Below are 19,467 nucleotides of genomic sequence, written 5' to 3'. Positions count from 1 at the left end.
AGTAGGTCACTGTAAGACACCTCCCAAACCCCAAGCAGCCACAAATGTTTAATCACTGCATGAGCGAGGGCAGGAGAGGACCACAGCTCACAACTAGAGGGGCCCGTGAGAGCAGGGTCTCGTGTTGCAGCCTAGCTCACACCCTGTATATAGCAGGCACTCGAATCTTCATTCAATTCATAAATTAAACTTTTGCTAACCATTTTTAAATAAAACTCTAGAATTTCAACTAAGTTAACACTGACTGACAGTCACTAAACAGGAAGCCAGCCCTGGCCAGCATGCTTGGTGGTTAGAGCATCAGCCCATGCACGGAAGGGTCGCAGGTTTGATTCCCAGTCAAAGGCACCTACCTGGGTTACAGTTTGCTCCCCGGCCCCGTCGGGGCAAGATCTGGAGGCAACCAATCAATGTGTCTCTCTCACATCAATGCTTTTCTCTTTCTCTCTCTTCCCCCCCTCCCCCTTCCTTTCCACTCTCTAATGGAAAAAATATCCTCTGGTGAGGATTAACAAAAACAACAACAACAAAACACAGGAAGTCAGATGTGAGCATGGAGTCAGGCTGGGTGCCTGCCTGCACTAGCCTCGCCCGGTGTACCTGCCACAGCCCATCCACCTGAGGCCGATGACACGTGTCATCAGGAAGGTGAAGATGTTTTCACAGGCGCAACCCAGAAGGCATGTTGGAATATTTGCAAATGGACGAGGGAAGAGCGACCTGGGGGTCTCTAAGCGAGTAAAACACACTCTCTGCAGGAAGCCAGCAGGGCACTGGCTTTGACTTTATTTCAGACGTCAAAGCTCAACATTAAATGCCAATTTGAAAGATACTCAGCTTTGTGTGCTCGCAGCTATGCCCAGCGCTCCCTGAAGGTACTGGGTGTTTTCTTAAAAAAAAAGTCTTTGCTTCCAAATTACTTTCCCCAGAAGGAGGTGCAGCCATCATTCTCTCCCTCTGCTCCCTTTCACAAGAGTGACCCCAAGTACCCCAAACCACCAGCACACTTTTACAAAAGTGTCATTTTAAGTGACATGTGTCTTTTGACTGAACTCCCTTCTCCAAACTGCCAATAGGAACTTTAAAAAATATATTATTTTTATTGATTTCAGAGAGGAAGGGAGAGAGAGAAACATCAATGATGAGAGAGAATCATTAACCAGCATGCTTCCTACTGGGGGGTCAAGCCCGCAACCCGGGCATGTGTCCTGATCAGGAATCAAACCGTGACCTCCTAGTTCATAGGTCTACACTTAACCAGTGAGCCACACTGGCCGGGCAGCCAATGGAACTTATTAAACAGACACTATCCTGCCCTGGGCTTTTCAGTCATAAATTTTTTTTTAAGTGTGATCTTGCTTCATCCCCCACAGACCTCAGTAACAGTGGGCACTCAAAATGAATTCAGAGAATGAACAATGAGTGTGAGGTGTGGGCCCTGCTTGCAATCATCCTCAGATTTTGATGAAATAGCTCTAAGTGTGTACTGTCTGTCCTACACACTGGGGAATGCCGTGAACAAAACAGAAAAAAATGCCTGTCCTTACAGAACTGACATCCCAGTAGGGAAGAGAGACAGTGAAAGTAATGAATACCTAAATCATTCAATATCTGAGAAGGTGATAGTGCCAGAGGGAAAAAGGAGAGAACACCAAGGAAATGGAAGGGACCACATCAACTACATAATCCGCTGGGAGCAACGTGGGGCCAAGGCCATGCCAGCTCCGGGGCCTGGGTCCCTTCCCCTCGTCCTGCACTGGCGCTGCTCCGGGCGTGGGGACAGGCCCAAGGCCTCTCTGGACTCCTGTTCCCCACGTGTGTGACGGGGCTGTGGGGCCTCATAAAGCCATACACAGCGGTCAGGGATGCGACCTCTCCAGTCCTGATGCAATCACTGCCCTAATCTCCAGGGACCAAGTGTCCTGACACGAGACCTTCCTGTTCCAATATCCCCGGAGCGGTCCTTGCCAGGGGCCCTCGGTCATTTCCTATTGTCAGAGGCTGCGTTCATCTGGGACACGAGATACTCCTGGGGGGCCCCCGGGGGCTACACTACCCTTCACAGGACATCCTCTGATAGCTGTCCTACAACGCAGACCTGAAACGTGCAAGCAGGTGACCCTGGGGTCCCCGCAGCTCTGAGCTCCTTGCTGCTGGGAGGGCAGACAAGGCCCCACCCACCGAGGCCTGCCCCACCAGCCGGACAGCACCCAGCTGGGCCCCACCCCTGCTGAGGCCCCAGCCCCTCCTGTCAGGTGAGAGCAATGGCAGGTCATCAGAAACACAGACAGATGAGGATGGAAAATGTTCATCAAAATATTTACGATAGTGAAGAACGGAAGCTGTAAATGCCCATCAAACAGGAAGCACATGCCCAGGGATGAAATGAAGAAGCCAACAGAGCTGTTTCAGGGATAATGACTCAGGAAGCCTTTACAACACGGAAACTCAAGGAAAACACAACTGAATGTGATCCCAGTGAGGTCAAAAGTCACAGAACCAGCAGCAGGGCCTGGCCCAGAGAGGGAATTCTCGGAGCCAGGAGCGGGAGCCCTGCACACCTGGCCCGCCCACCCCGGCCATGAGCCAGGGGCTCTAGAGCTGGGCCCAGGCTCCCAGGTTCTAAAACCCAGCTCCTGCCCTGCCTGGTGTGGCTCAGTTGGTTGGATTGTGGTCCTGTGCACCAAAGGGTCACAGGTTTGATTCCTGGTCGGGGCACATGTGAGGGTTACAGAGATGTTTCCCTCTTTCCCTTCCTCTCTCTCTAAAAAGCAATAAAAACATTGCCCAAGTCACACAGGCTCCTGTGTTATGTCTTCAGATGAGATGTGTGGAAATGTATTGGAATAAAAGAAGTTCATAAATATGCATTGAAAAAAATCAATAAAAACATATCCTCCATGAGGATTAACAAAAAAAAATAATAAAATAAAACCCAGGTCCTGCTCCTCATGGTGCAGCAGCAATGCCTGGGCCTGCTGAGATGCACAGTCTGTATTCCGACAAGACTCCCAGGGTGCACACTGGCCTGAAGAGCAGGGTTGGAAACGTCCAGTAAGCACCCTGCTAGTCACCACTAAGGGCTGGTTCACTCAACAAAATTTTACTGAATGCCAGATGGGGCCGGGCCCTGAGCTCCTGTGAGTGTCCTCATGGGCTGACGGTTTGTTTGGCAGCCAGATGATGCACAGGAATCACACGTGCAAATGTGCAATTACAAACTAAGAAAGGCAATGAAGATACCGTAGGACACAGGCCTGGATTTAAAGAGCAGAGAGCACAGGGGCACTTCACCCACAGCACCGCCCATGGGAGACAGCCCGGGAGCCAGGAGTGCAGTGCAGGTGGTGGTTCTGTGGCTGGTGTCTCTGATGCCCCCCGCTTCTTCAAGGTGGGTCCAACAATCAACACCATTCAGAGGAAGAGGACCCTCTGTCTCATTGTCGGGGTTTGGGGGTTGGAGGTCACAGGCCCCTCTGAACCAATCACTGCAGGGGAGCGGGGTTTCCTGAGACCATCAGAACCCCCCTAAGAGCAGGATCAGGGCTTCTGTCAGGAAGGGGGCTGGACCCAATCACAAAAGGAGCATGCATCTGTAGGGTCCATGCAAGCATCGCAGGACCGCTGCTGGGACAGGGCCAGGAGCTTGTGTGCACGTGCACACCATATAGAAAACGTAGAAAGGCCTCCCTTTGGGGAACGCTCACAAAGCACAGCCTGCACCTGACAAGGCATCTGAGTCTGTTGGAGCGTGGGGCCTTGCCATGGCACGACTTCCTGGGCTGGCACGTTGGGACAGTTTAAAATCGGGCCACAGACCGGTGAGTCAGACAGGGTGGAGCTGAGAGAGAGCCTGGCCCCTTCCTGTGCCCAGTCCACCCACCGCGATCCGGAGCGATGACGGGGCTGCCGTGGGCACCTGCAGAACTGCCCCGACAAGCCCACGTCCTGCACGAGGCTGCCCAGGACTGCGGGAGCCTGAGGACCCACTGCACTTGTGGTCACCTCTGCGAGCACACGTGACATCTGCAGCCATGGACCCAGCACTGCTCTGCAGGCATGGGGCAGGGCAGAAGCGGGAGGACACAGATTCAAGAACGTGGTCTTTGGCCTCTGCCCAGCAGGGATTTCTAGTTTGGGGAGAAGATGTGGCCAGTGCCAAGCTTTGTGCGCAGGCTCTTTAACCCTAACTCCTACAAGAGGTGTCACTGTTCTCACTCACAGACAGCAGCCTGGGACCCGGAAGGACTCAGTAAGCTGCTCACAGTCACACGCTAGTAAACAAAGAAATCGAGGCTATTACAGGGAATTTAGACAATCCTGAAGAGCCTCAATGGCAGGGCGAGAATTCCACATGGAAGGTCAGGCAGGGAGAGGGGCGCCCCATGTGGGGAGGGATTCCCCGGTGGGACAGGACAGCTGCCAGTGTGGACAAGGAGGGGCTGCTCTAGGAGCTAGGGTGCAGGTATGGGGAGACCCTGGTGCTATGAGAGGAGAGCTGCAGACAGGCCTACTCATGGCTGCCACTTCCATGGAACATTCCTGAAGCATAAAACCACAGGCAGAGGAGCCTGGACCCTGGGCTGTGCAGGGAAGCGGGGTCACAATGTGCGCTCACGATGGATGGGCACAGGTTGAGGAGGGATGCGGTCGGGTCAGGGGTGTCTTACCAATACAGACAGTAGGGCAGAGTCGTTCAGAGCAAGGCTGGATCGACACACCAGGTTCAAATTCCTGACTCACCTTTACTGGCTGCTTGACTCTGGGCCATTTCAACCTCTCTGACTGAATTTCCTTCTTTGTATAAAAGGGACAAAAGCACATTCTTAATAGGGTTGCTGTTGGAATCAAATGCGAGTTGCGTGCCGAGAGATCAGCAAAAGGCAATTGCTCACCAGTGGCTACGACCAGCCCGTCCACAGAGCACCCCCGACTCTTGGCCAACAGAGCTTGTGGGGTCAGGGAGCACACTGCCTCCTGGAGCAGACTTCCACGGGCACACACAGGCCACCCTCTGCAAACACAGTAAGGACGCCTCCTGCATGTGCAGCTTCATAACAGCAGATCCTCAGCTCGTCATGGGCACCCCCTTTCCTTCGGTGAGGCGCCTCCTCATTGCCGCCTGAAGCCATCGCTTTCTTAGGCCCTGCATCTCCCCTCGCGGGCAGGCAGTTGCTCCTCAGGGCCATTTTTCAAAACGAAACCACCTTTTCATAATTCCATAAGAGAAAAGCTGTGCTCACCATGGAGACTGAGCCCAGCAGGCGCTGCCAGCCCCCACCGTGAACTTCAAGGGGCCTCTGCTAAGTGACATGTCCAGGTGTGCTAGGGCCCTGGGAAGTCACAGACGACACTCTGGCGACAGCTGCAGAGAGCCTATGCAGCAGGACAGGAGGAGGTGAGACAGGCAGCCAGGTCCCCCTGCAGCCACCCCCGCCCACACACACTGGCTGTGCACGGCCAGAGCTCACACGGGGGTTCACAGAAAGCAGCCCAGCCCCGAGCTGGTGACCAGGACACGTGGGGAGGGAGGTGTTGGAACACGTGACGTGACTTCAGAGCACGTTGGAGCAGGCAGGTGTTATCTATTTCCCAGGAGGTGGAATCCGGGGGTAGGGGAACTGGATGGGAGCAGGTGTAGCAGCTGAGGATTTGAGACCTGGTTCTGCCACTTACAGCTGAGACTTCGGGTGGCTGGGTGAGGGAGCAGCCAGGCCAAGCCCCCGGGGCCTCCTCTCTGCAGCCCATGTGTAAGGCGTCATGAGCATCAGGAAAACAGCATTGCCATGTGCCCACCGGCAAGAGGGCTGGCAAAAGCCCAGCACACACCTGACGCTCCAAGAAATGACACTTCACTGAAACTGACACGGTCACACCCACCTGGACTCTCCTCCACCTGGTGTGACCTAGAGGCAGCTGTTCCCACCAGGCTGGACGGGCACCCAGGGCAGGGAGAGAACCCAGAGACCAGGTGCCCCCCAGAAACACACTTGAGTTGGAACTACAGGACAGCCCCAACAGCCAGTCCACTCGCAAGGGCCAGGTGCTGGTGCTCAGCCCGGTTGTGACTAGGGTCCATGACCGCTTGGGCCAAGAAGAGGCACCACTGCCCTGGCTGGCGTGGTTCAGTGGTTAGAGCATTGGCCTGTGCATCAAGGTCATGTGCCTGGATTGTAGGTTCACTCCCTGCCCCTGGTTGGGGCGTATGGCAGGCAACCAATCAATGTGTGTCTCTCTCACATCGATGTTTCTCTCTTTCTTTCTCTTTCTCTCTTCCTCCCTCTTTCCTTCCCCCCTTCTTCCCTCCCCCCTCTCTCTCTTCCACTCTCTCTGAAAAAGCAATGGAAAGAATATCCTCAGGTGAGGATTAGCCAAAAGAAAGAAAGAAAAGAAGCCCGGCCACCGTGGCTCAGTGGTTGAGCTTCGACCTATGAACCAGGAGGTCATGGTTAGATTCCCAGTCAGGGCACATGCCTGGGTTTCGGGCTCGATCCCTGGTGTGGGGCATGTGGGAGGCGGCTGATCAATGATTCTCTCTCATCATTGATGTTTCTATCTCTCTCCCTCTCCCTTCCTCTCTGAAATCAATAAAAATATTTTTTAAAAGAAGAAGAAGAGGCACCACTGACAAGCACTGGGCCACATCCCTGGGAAAATGTTCCCAACTCAGGAAGGGGGTGGACAGGACAGGTGACTCTGAGCGCAAGGTGAAGTGCGGAGTGGGGCTTCCTCAACACCCCGTTTCTCATAAGAGCATTCCTTGATGTCTGGAACGTCTGTCCGATGTCTGTCCAGACATACAGAGCTTCTACACCTCCGAGTAACAGGAGGATGTTCTTGTTGGATCTCTGCCTTCTGATGCCTGCACCTGTGCAGCTGCTGATGGCGCCAAGGTGAGCACAGGCCAGGGGCTGGGGGCCACCTCCTCCTCCATGTGGGACCATCCCACCAGCAGAGAAGTTTGTTTTGTCCCATAGCAACACCCCATTATTATTCCAGACCAGCGAGGGAAGTGAGGTCAGGACTTGTGGGTGGGGAGCCGATGGTCAGGCCCCCAAGCCATGGAAAACAGGATACTAGCATTACTTTAGTCTCCAATTCCCCTAGCGCCGCTGACAAATGGCCCTCACGCTCCTCTCTTCCACGGCCCTCATCCAGGGACCTCGGGGCCCTTCCACAACAGCACACGCCCCACAGGAGGCCGCTGGCAGGGGGCTTTCTGGACTGCACACCCGTCCTCACGTCCTGTCTCAGAAGCTCAGGCCCAGAGGGCTCTGCTGGGAGGTCTGACGTGGAATCCAGCTTCTGACAAGCATTCTGATGTCAAAGGGAAAATGAATGCACCCACTCACTGGACAGGACTCTTAGGGGGAGCAGAGAAGCTCCTGGTCAGTCACACAGAACACATCCACCTCCTCAGGTGCGCACAGGGCCTCAGATCTCCGCGGCCCACCAGGTGCAGGCACTGGGGGTTCATTCCACCTGGAAACTCACTGTGCGTGTGCGTGTGCGTGTGCGTGTGTGTGTCTGTGTGTTGTGTGTGTGTTGTGAGTGTATGCGTGTGGTGTGTGTGTGTGTGTGTGTGTGTGTATGAATCCTCACCCTAGGATATTTTTTCCATTGATTTTTAGAGAGAATGGAAGGGAGGAAAGGAGGGGGGAGAGAGAGAGAGAAACATCGAATCATTGATGTGAGTGAGACACATTGACTGGTTGCCTCCTGCATGCACCCTGACTGGGGTCGGGGGTCAAACCTGCTATCCTGATACGTGCCCTTGACCTGGAATCAAACTTTCGACCCCTCAGCGTGTGGGTTGATGCTCTAACCACTGAGCCACTGGCCAGGGCAGGAACTCACACTTTTTGAAAGGAAGATTTTCCAGTGTCATCAAAGAGCCTGTAGCCTTAGATGTCCTGTGAACTGCCAAGGAGCACCAGCCCCACCCGTGCTCACCTGTCCCACCTTCTCCCTTGATGCTCGGCTCACCAGAGGGCTCACAGAAGCAGGTATGGACTTACGGAAATCCAGGAAAAGCATGAGAGCAACAATTCGAACCACAGAATTAAATGAAGGACTCTGAGAGCACATGAGTGGTGGGAACTCCAAGCTCTAAGGCAAGGAATATCTTCCTGTGTCATTTTGATGTATTAATCAACAAATACTTAATAAGCTGCAGTCAACGTCTTTGGGAACTCCCAAGTCCTCAGACGTCTATGGCAGCGCAGGCCAGGGTCCCCATCTGCACACCTGAGTCGCGAGCAGCCCCCCAAGCTGGGGGTGAGGCTGACCAGGACCACGCCGGGCAGCTCTGTGTCCTGTGAAGCCGGAGCACAGCAGCCGCGCAAGTGGCCACTGAGAACCGAAGAGGAGCTCGCATGCAGCCACCAGAGGAGGTGCGCGTGCGGCTCTCGGCACCAAACGGCAGGAAGAGCCCAGACCTCAACCCAGACTGATGCACAGAGGAACGCACGGCTCCCCTGAAAAATACTCCCTACTTCCCCCGCACAGCATGGACTGCACAGCGTGGACGGGCCTACGGACACAGGAGTGCATCGTGAATCACATCGTGACAGAGATCCTGGTGGTGGTCACACGGCAGAGGGGTGCTGACTAGGCAGCAGGAAGGAGCCTTCCTGGATGCTGGAATGTTCCACACCTTGACCTGAATTGTGGTCACCCAGGTGTACACACATAAAGTTGGATCCACCTGCATGCCTGAGATTAGTGCCCTTTGCTGTCACACCCACTGGACGTCACACAAGAGATCCAGCGTGGAAAGGTAGTCAGGAGCAGCTCCCTGAAAGGCTGAGCGTCCATGGGCAAGAGTAGGAAAGGGTGGGGCTGCTGGACGGTCAGCCACGGACCAGGAGATGTGAAGGACCCCACACCCAGCCCACCCCAATCTGCTCACTTGCCGACTGAACCTTCGCTGGCCTGTAACTTGTAAGGTGGGGATACGGTCTGTCCTGGCTACCTCTGTACCCCAGCACCAGCCCCAGGTCTGGCACACAGCAGCTGTGAGTAAACAAATGAATGGCTGGTGGACCCAGACTTTTAGGGACAGCTCCTAAGCAGAGGACTTCCCTCGAGGCTGTGTGGCAAGAACCAGCTACAGAGGTGCAAGAAGAGCAGCAACTGTTCCCCCAAAAGCAAGAGACCTTCCTTCCCCAGCTCTACAGCCACACAGCCCAAGGGGTCTGTCTCCTACGCAGCACAAGCCGGGAACACCTGCACCTGGCTCTCAGGGCTGCCTGAGGGAGAGGAGTCAGGACCCCCCTCCCCCCAGGGCCACGGACAGTTTGTGGGAAAGCACGTGACTCTCTGACCTTGGGCGCTTCCTGAGACTCCCTGGACATCAGCGTTGTCAGAATGGAGCTGAAAACAGAACCCGTCCTGCAGAGTTGTGATGGGGACAAATCAATGAATATTTGCAATCACTATGTATTTTGAACAGTGTCTGACACATAAGTACCTATCTATGTTGGGGTGGGTGGTTAATAAGTTTGAAGAAATACTTGTGAACACACCCTACCCAGAGAGCAGTGTCCAGACTGGGCCGTCAGAGGCTGCCATTGCTCCAGGTTCACAGTAGAGCAAAATCTGTGGCCAGGACGCGGGCAGTCAGTAAACCTGACAAGAGCCGGCTGAACAAGTGTGACACCTGACCCTCAGGACCCTGACCCATCTGCGTCGTCCTGGGGCTGCTGCTGTCCTCACTCCAGGCTCCTTTCTTTCTCATCTCTAAAAGCCCAGGGGGCCCTGTCAGGGGAAAAGTCAGGATGCCTCCCCTTTTTGCTGATTCACAAATGGTAGAGAGTCTGACACCTTGACCAGCTCCATCTTTCGACCCCTGATATTCCTCCCTTCCCTGAAGTGGGGAGAATCCTCTGTCTAAAATGCCATGGGTCCCAGGCAAGGGCTTGAACCCAGGAAGGTCTGTAGGGCTTTCTATTGCTCCCAAGCTTGTCATTGACACCAGCAGTGCCCACACACTGACATCCCGACCTGGGTCCCTGAGAGTCTCCTCTAGGTGCAACGACCCACATCAAGTTCCCAAACCTGTTTGAATGTGGCATGCACAGATATAGCAAAACCGGAACCTTATAAGGGTGCAGCTGACACACAGGTGAGTCAAACTGTGTCAGGCGGTTCTCAACGGGCCCTCGGAAGGCAAGGGCCCAGCACCCGTGGGGAGCCTGGCCAGGAACCAGCGCAACAGACGGAAGGGTGTGTCCCTGCAGGCCAGGCCAGGCACCCAGCACCCTCAGCCAGAGGCAAGATGTGGGGACCAGGGGACACACCGCCTTACAACACTGTCACCCCAGCCCCTCTGGCACTGAATGGACAAGCAGCTCCAAAGCCCAATGAAAACAAGAGTAACAGAAGAAAGGTGCAGGGAAGAAACAGACGTACAAACAGCCAACAGATGTAAAAAGTTTCAGTTCACTAACACCTAAGACACAAATTAAAACCAAAGGACAGTGTTTCACTAGTCTACCTGGGAGAGAATAAGAAAACAGAGTTTTGGAGGGACGGGGAGGGATGAAACAGGGCATATAACTTTCTATAAGAAAACTTAGCAATAGGTATCCAAAGCCTTCACCCAGCAATTCCACTTCTAGGAATTTGTCCTCAAAAACAATGAGAGTTCTGAGCTGATTTAACAGAATCAGGATTCTTTATATACTTTATATATTTATATAAAGATTTAAATATAAAGATGTTATTCACAGCATCGTTTATTATAGAAAAAATTGGAAATACGATATTGGTTAAATTAATTATGGTTTAAACGTAAGATGGAAAATAGTATGTAGTCATTTTAAAAATATGTTTTCTAAAAATATTTATGACAGGAGAAAACATTTGCAATATACACCGCGAAGTTGGAGAGGGAAAATATAACATGCCGACAAAATACAATCCTGATTCTGTAAAGCAAAGACGAATGCACACATTCTGGATATAAAGGGTCAGAAGGCCGTGCAGCAGCCCTAAGCAGTGGCTCATCTTTGGACCAGAAAATTAACCCGCCCACCCACTCCCCGCCCCTGCCTAATAAGGTCTATAAGGACAAATGTATTTGTTTATATTCCAAAAAGGCCTCCAACATTAGTTAAACAAGTTAGTGAAAACTGTATTAAAGCCTCCTGTAGTGTTATTCTCCCCCAAACACAGTAGATATGCCCTGTGAGTGTAAACATGGTCCTCCGTCCCTACTCTGAAAAGCACCCCTGCGCGAGCACTGTGACCAGGGCCCTGGGACGAGGGAAGCGCGGAAGAGGGGTCAGAGGACAGAGGAGCCTGCCTGCTGGGTAGAAACGTGGGATGGGCTTATAGGAGGGTCTTCAGGACAGAGAAGACTCAGAGACAGCATTTTGGGTGGCGCCAGGGAACATGGATGAGACCATTGTGCGACCCAAAATGGGGCTCCAACCAGAGGGTGGGGTGAGGGTGCAGCACCCTGCTGAGATAGCTTAACTGTGTTCCTTCGCTTTCTCAGGCTACAGGGAAAGGCACCGTTGAGAGTTCTCCATGGTACTGTGTTGCTTCCTATCTTCTCAAATGACAACTCATCACCAATTGCTTTGTCCCCTGCAGACTCTCCCAGCACTGGCTTTCTTGCTACCCTCTGGTGGGCCACGACTTGCTCCTCCAAATACCTGCAAGGCCCCTCCCTCCCAAGTAAGCGGAAAAACAGTGGCCCCACAGCCAGAACTGGGGAATCACAAGTATTAAGGCAGAAATGTTTGGGGAAGTGTAAGAGACTACATGATGGGGGAGAGCCACCAGGTCAAGAAATAATGTCCCCAAAGCTCTGGGAATTGACCAGCTGTGACAGGGGGCTGACCTCAATTATTTTGAGTGGATCAGAGATGGTTTTCAGACCCAATATCCTGAAATGCAAAGGAATCCTGACCTGCGGACTTAACTCTTACGACGTGGGTGCTGTGCAGTTTCAAAGTGCTTTCTCATGCATCGCCTCATTGGGTCTGAGGAGGTAACAGAGCAGGTACCATGCCCATTTCACAGATGAATAACTGAGGCTCAGAAAAGTTAAACGACTTGCATGAAAGCTCACAAGGTGGTAGGTGGCAGAATCATCTGGATTCGGCTCCCCTGGCACCAGTTTCCTCACATACAAACTCAGGTGTTACAGTGCTGCTGCATTTAAGTTAAAGTCATCGCTGCCTTAGTGGTTTGGCTCAGTGGATAGAGCGTCGGATTGTGGACCAAAAGGTCCTGGGTTCGATCCCGATCAAGGGCAGGCACCTCTGTTGCAGGTTCCTCCCTGGCCCACCCTGGTCAAGGTGCGCGCAGGAGGCAACCAATCAATGTGTTTCTCTCACATAAATGTTTCTCTCTGTCTTTCCCTCTCTCTTTAAAATCAATAGAAAAATATCCTCGATGAGGATTTAAAAAATTAACAAAGACATCACTGACAGAGTTCTGCCTCCTGTACTTTGACAGCAGAAGTAAAGGCTCCTGCAGAGATGGATTCCATGAGAGCAAACATTTACTAAGAGGGTCAGTGGGAGGGTGAATGCAGAGCGAAGAGCCTCATGGAGCCTCCGTACAAACAGCAAGGTGAGGCCATCCCCTCAAAGGGGCGGGGGCTGTAGAACCAGCCAGCCTAGTGGGGCCCACTGGGTATGGTCCTTCCAGGAGTGCTCCCAAATTCAACCAAACCTCTGGCTCTGCCACTCACCTCCAGGGGAGCATTCACTGCATCTGAACTTAAAACTCAGGATCAGGGAGGCAGAATGCACCCCACTGGGCTGCCAGCACACCCACACCCCCAGACCCCAAGGAGAGGCTAAGACAGACCCTTACTCTCCAACCCCCAGCAGCCTGCATGGACAGGCAGTCCAGAAGAGCTGGGTAAGAGCTTTGGGAGGGCATTGCCTCCAGAGGGATCCTGTACACCAGGCAGCGCCCCCCTCTGGCCCCGCCCGTGGGACTGAGCATGGGGATCGTGGCTAGTGCAATCCAGGAATGGCATTAGCGTTAGTGTCACTCAGTGCACACTTAGAATCAAGTAGCCATGTGAAGGGGCAGCAGGAGGGACCTTGTGACCGTGCTGGTGGTGACAGGAATGTGCACACCACCTCCACACGTGCTCAGGTCCTGGATGTGACACTGGCTACAAGAAGTCACTTGGAGGAGTCTCTGTATTTTATTCCACAACAGCCTGTTAATCTATGATGATCTCAAAAGAAAAATTTTAAAAAATGAAACACCACACTGCTATTGTAGTGGACAATGAGCTCAAAAAGCCCGATTCCCACTGAGCTAAAGAAATGGACAATATTTGGAGCTCCTACTCATGCCTGCGGGTTCTTCTCCCACAGGACTCAGCGGGCACATTTGATTTGGGGGGTGGGGGCGCTCTGCCAGGCTAAAGAGCGGATGGGTGGGGGTGAGGACCACGGAATCAGCACTGGGGGGAAGGGTGCGAACTTACTGGAAACGAGGGGTTCATAGAAAATCTGTAAGACTGAAGATGAGAATGAAATCCTGCAACTCACTGCAGCTTCGAAACCCCCAGCCCCCTTCTTCGGCGGATGTCCTGGAAACCCTACACCAGAGGATCCCCCTAGTCAGCAGGGGCGCTGGTACAGGGACCCGGGGACTTGTCTCCCCAAAGGCCCGGCCAGGGTGTACGCGCCCCGGCACCAAGGGTGCGCGCAGGTGGGGATCCGAGCCCACCCTCCGGCCCCGCCCCTCCCACCAAGCAGGCTGCTTGGCCAGACTTGACCGCGGGGAGGGGGCACAGAGAGAAAGGACAAGAGGGCCGGCTTCCAAGCAGCACGCAGCGAAAGGCCCGAGGGGCCCCCTTCTCCAGGACCCCGACCAACTGCAGCTCCGCCTCTGCCCGAGGGGTCCCCCATCAAGACCATCGCAGACAAAAGCGTCTGGGCGAAGAAGCCGCCTCTGCAAAGTACAGAAGCGCCAGATCCTATCAGCCAGGAACCCAAACGCGCACTGCTGCCCGCAAGTTCGGGCACGCTCGAGCCGGGCGCGGGCAGCGGGAGAAGCCGCCGGCCGGGCGCGCCCTGGGAGGCTGGGCCGGGGGCGCGCCCTGCGGCTGGGGTCCGGTCCGGGGGTTGGGGCTGGCTGTGCTCTCCGCGTCGCCGGTTCCGACGCTACTCCGGGGAAGGAGGCGGCACGGTCAGGGACCTCCCCCGGCCCGGGCCCCTGAAGCCCCTCCACCGTGCGGCGTGCCGGGCGCCTTCGGCTCGTGGAACAAAAGAGCCGCTCCCGCGGAGGGTCCGGAGCCCGCGCAGACCGGCCGATGGCTCAGCCCTCCGAGCGCCTGAGCCCCAGCTGGACCCCACAAGGCTGCGGGCTTTGTGTCCGCGCAGGGGCGGGAAGGATGGCCGGACCCTGAATATCACAGACGGCGCCCGCGCTCCAAAGCTGTCGCCAGAGCGGGCCGCCCCCCTTAGCGCCCAGTGCCCTATGGGGCACCCATTCATTCTCAGGGGGCGCAGAGCTGGCCCGAGCTCACCTTGCTCTTGACTTCCACCGCACTGCAGTCGTAGAAGCGCAGGGTCTGAGACTTGTGGAAACTCCGGTTCATGATTCCGGCCCCACTCAGCCTCGTCTTCGCCCTCGCCCCGCTCCAGGGGTTCCAGAAAGACGTTGGGGGCGGCGCCCACCGCCGTGGCCTCGGTCCCAGCCCGCGCTCTTCGGCCGCGGGGCTGGTGGGACTGCGGCGGCCCGAGCTGGGCTGGCCGCGCGCCTCGGGGACTTCAGCGGCCGCGCGCGGGAGGAGCGGAGGACGCCGGCGCGCGCCGCCCAGAGCACCCGCACCCCGAGCACCCGCCGCCAATCTCCACCCCGCGCCCCAAGGATCCGCCCCCTCCAGGAGCCACCCTGCAACCGAGAGCCCGCCCTAGGACCCGCCCCCCTAAGGCCCGCCCCCCAAATCCCCGCCCCGCGCCCCGAGGACCCGCCCTCGAGCCCTAAGGACCCTAGTCCACCCCAAACCCGGAGCACCCGCCCTGCGAGGAACCGTCCCGCGAGGACCTGCCCCCGAGCACTCGCGCCAATAAAACTCTCTCCGGGCGGCCGGAGGACCCTCCTCCAAGTCCCACCCCGCACGCGGAGGACCGATCTCCCGAGGACCCGCCCCCAAGGCTACTAATCTGGTGTGGTGCGCGCTTCTGTACGCACTATGCCAAGCTCGGGCGAAGAAGCATCGCCTCACCCCCACCCCCACCTCGGGTGCCTCATTTCCACCTCCGCACCCGGGCTTTCTCTCTCCAGCTCACCCCGCTTCGACTGCCCTGCCCGGGAGGGGGGTGGCTTTGGGCTGAGTTTTGCCATCGTCTTGGATGATATGGGAACCACACTAGGCCATAGAGTATGAATATCACTCAACCCTTTAATACAGATTGCATTACCCAAAATTTGATTTCCATTTAATTTCACTACATGTCCTTTTACTGCAGGATACGATCAGAGAAGCACAGAATTACAGTCCCTGCCCATAAGAGAGAAACAGGCTGGCCAGGGGCCAGACATACAGAGTTCCAAAGCAAGGTGCATGGGAAGTAAGCAAGCCAACAAAAATGCCAAGAGATTCCCACAGAGGCAGGGGAAACTATTCCAGACAGAAGGTTGAGGATGTCTGTTGGTCTGAAAGGTGGGAAGGATGGTATATTAGTTTATTATCTATGCAAAATTTAACAAATTCCAGGTTTCCAAAAGACACACATTGAGCAAGCTCAGAGAGAGCAAACTGCACAGAGGTGCCGACTTTCTCTCAAAGGACAATTTCCTAAGCTGAATGCCAACCCCGAGAAAAGTCACAGGTCACTGTTGGTTGCTGACAACCAACAACCAACAGATTATTGTTCTGTGTGGGTAGGAGAGCCTCAGAGGCATGCTCAGGCAGGACAAGGGGTTGGGGTGAGGGGGGAATTCGAGGGTGGGATGGCACCTACTAGCAAACTTAGGACTTGAAGAGTGGGAGAAAAGGCTAGAAGTTCCAGAATTCCAAGCCCGATGGGCTGAACGCATGTCTGTCACACCTGTGGCGCAGTGTGGTCCGAGGCCCAGCAGCCCCTGCTCCAGCAAGCACTGGGGAGGCATTCCCCACCCAGATCCACTGAAGTGGGCTCTGCACTTGAACAAGATCTTGGGAGGTTCTTGGGTGGCAGCTACCTGCTACCCTGTCAATTCTTGATTGGCAAGATCAGCAGGAGAAAAGGCTGGGAAAGCTGGCAGTTCCCATGTGGAGCCTGAGTTTTCAGCCACAACTTGGCTAGGGCTTCAAGCCTATGGGTAGGCAAGAACAGCTGAGCCTTCGGCTGGAAAGCTTCTTTTTTGGTCCAGCAGCACGGTTGTAAATCTCTCCACTGGTCCTGGCCTGACACACAGCCGTGGGTCAGAGAAGCCTGGGAGGCCCATGGGCGGGCTCTCTCTAGCTGGCAGGTGGGCTCCAAATGGTGCAAACTTGCCCCAGTCACGTGCTGATTGCAACTGTCAGTTATCTCTGAGCCAGCACCTCAGCAAGGCATTCAGAGATTTCAGTGAAATTAAATGTGGAGACTCAGCAAAGGGGCTGGGAATTTGGGGAAGCCTTGTATTTCCACTATGGTCTGCAGGCATCTCATGGAGGACCTGAACCTAAGGTGACCTAGATGACCTTGGACAATTCACTTAACTGACTGCAGGTGAATGCTGCAGTGCTTCTCTGGCCTGTTTCATGGTGATATCCTGGCAACCAAAAGACCATCAGATGAGGCCCTGCTTCGAAATCATTAACCTGCTCTGCCAGTACAACTTGCAGGAGGGGTGTTGTGCCTTCCCAAGGTGAGTGCCAGGAGTGGGCACCTTCCCCTTTAGATGAACTAACACGCCAGCCAGAGGCATTCCTTCCCTGCGGTTGGGGCTACAGAGGTACACACTCACATTTATACAGGGAGGGGGAGGGGTCGAATCCTCCTCAAATTACCCATCCAGAATTGGTGCCTGAGCCCCCAGGATCCAAAAGGAAACATGCTGTAGACTCAGGAAAATGTGTTCCCCCAAAGCCCTAGGTGTTCCTTTCAGCTGTCAGTAGCTTAAATGGAAGTAACGTCGTTTTTAAATCTCTAACTTCAAGGTACATGGTGACTAAAGGCAATTTCATCAGAAAGAAAGGGGGATTTAATAAATAACAGAGATAAATTGTTTTTTAGATCCTGATAATAGAGAGAAAAAAAGTCAACCTCATGTGAGTTGCTGAATCAGCAGATCTTGTTGACGGAGAGGATACTGTGACGGAGAAGAGGCCATGGAGGTGAGAACACGGCAGAGAAGAGGCTGCGGCGGAGAGGAGACCATGACGGGAGAAGACCGTGGTGGGGGGAGACCAGGAGACTGTGGAGGGAGTGTGGCGGGGAGCAGGTGGCTGTGGAGAGGAGACTGTGATGAAAGGAGGTGGTGACAGGCAGGAGACCATGACAGAGAATGGACCATTGTGGGGAAGAAACTGTGACATGGAGAGACTGGTGGGAAGGAAACTGTGCGGAGAACGGACAGTGACGGGAGGAGACTGTGAAGGAGGCCGTGGGGGGAGGAGAGGAGACCGTGGAGACGGATGTGCATAGTACATTCCCAGGGAAATCTGGCCCAAAGGTACTTAACTACTTTAGCAAGAAAGTTCAGCAGTACTATCTGTGTAGTGAACTTTTTAAAAAATAATTTTGTTAATCATCTTAGAGTATGCACACAAATGGTGCTTTATTTTTAATGAGGAATAGGATATTTGCATAATCTCAAAGTACCTTCCCACCTAGCCATTAACTGCAAAGGGAAATAGTGTAATTTCACAGTGGATGTTGCAGATACCCTTTAATAAAGTGATTAAAGTGAATGCCAGTAATGGGACAAACCAAAATTGTTCACCACCTGACTGCATGCAGCAATGTGTTAATAGTGAGAAAAGCTGTTGGGAAAATATAATATTACCAAATGTAGGTAGCATTTTTAAATAAATACATTTCAAATAAAAGAAAATTATCCATTCCAGCATTCTCTTTCTGATGGTCTCTCCTGCAAATCATCTGTCCTTTTAGGCAGATGAACCTGCCTGTTGAGGAACATAGAGCATGTAAGGAAAGACAGTCTTTCAAGATTTTTATGCTAATCTCAGTAGTTTGAGTCATGCAGCCAAATGATCTGGATTGAGGCAGACTTTTATGACAAAGCAAAGACTGTTCCGGTTATCCTTGAAAGTATACTGTTATTTGCATCTTCCTGTCGAATCTTTTTTATTATTATTATTTGCAGTCACTTTCGAAACCAGTGGGATGGAGAGCACAGTATGGATGCCAACTAATCTATCCTAATGCAGATCACTGCGAGTAAGCAGCTTCTAATCAACCACTCAGGAAGTGGCAAAGACCCATTCTCTTTTTCTAGTGCATGGAAAATAGAGTGTATGATTACACTTGGACCACTTCTTATGAAATAAGGAAGAACTCACCTCCTCCCCGCCATTTTCTAAGTGGGAAAACAGGCAAAGTGGGACAAGAACTTGGCACAGATCCTCAGATGTGATAGAATAAGGTTAAGCAGTTCATATTCAGAACTTTTTAAGTGTTGAGAAATTAGATTAGGTATATTGTTTAAACTTCAGATATTGTGGGTATTTTGATCCTGATTGGCTCTGACAAGTCAGGCCTAGGGACCCCACTCGTGCACGAATTTGTGCACCAGGCCTCTAGTAAAATGAATGAAAGTAACCAAATATTATCTTCCCTGAAAGATGCATTTCTCTAAAATGATCTCATGCATTTCCCATTGTTTTCAGAAGTCATCTTCCACAAAACAGCAGCAAACTGCATGAAGCTCCTGTCCTTTTTAGGACCAAAGACACTTTCCATATAATGATAAGACCTTATCTCTAAATCTGCCTGAAAGTCCCTTCCAGCATTCTCAGGAAACCTGTCTTAAGAAAACTATCCAACCCAGTAAAGCCTTAGTGTTATTCATTGCTATTCTTACTCAGTTTGCACCCTGGCTGAGTAGCTAAGTTGGTTAGAGCATCATCATGATACACCAAGATTGCTGGTTTGCTCCCTGGGGAGGGCACATACAAGAATCAACCAATGAATGGATAAATAAGTGCATCAACAATCCACTTATTTAAATGTTTCTCTCTGTAAAATCAATAAATTAAAAAATGTTTTTAATTATTCAATATTGTCAAGTTTACTTTTACATAAATTTAACATTAAAATGTCCATACTGTAGATTGTAAACTGCAAGAAACTATGTTCTGTAAAGATATTTATGACAACTAATTTTGAATTTGTATTTGAAGGTATGACCACACTGAAGTATGGTAGCAATCATCTCAGGTAGAAACTATAGTTTAACTTTAACCCCACTGTTTGGCTTCTGTACTTATTTGCTTTAACAATAGAAAAGTTATTTTGATTTTCTGAATTATATCAATTATCCCATTGG

At 52.8% G+C, this 19,467-nt stretch overlaps 1 protein-coding gene across 1 annotated transcript in view; it reads right to left on the bottom strand.

The window, feature by feature from the left end:
- Nucleotides 1-14,835, bottom strand: part of PARD6G (par-6 family cell polarity regulator gamma) — a 65,336-nt gene extending 50,501 nt beyond the window's left edge. The window contains exon 1 of the mRNA XM_081097463.1: nt 14,513-14,835. Coding sequence (XP_080953589.1) covers nt 14,513-14,584 — 72 coding nt within the window. The 5' untranslated portion in view covers nt 14,585-14,835. The remainder of the gene's footprint in view (nt 1-14,512) is intronic.
- Nucleotides 14,836-19,467: the final 4,632 nt, after the last annotated feature.

The sequence above is a fragment of the Myotis nattereri genome, assembly GCF_964212035.1.
Source record: "Myotis nattereri genome assembly, chromosome: 8".
Lineage (NCBI taxonomy): Eukaryota > Metazoa > Chordata > Mammalia > Chiroptera > Vespertilionidae > Myotis > Myotis nattereri.
The sequence above is the reverse complement of the archived record's forward strand: the minus strand, read 5'-3'. Positions and strand labels throughout refer to the sequence as shown.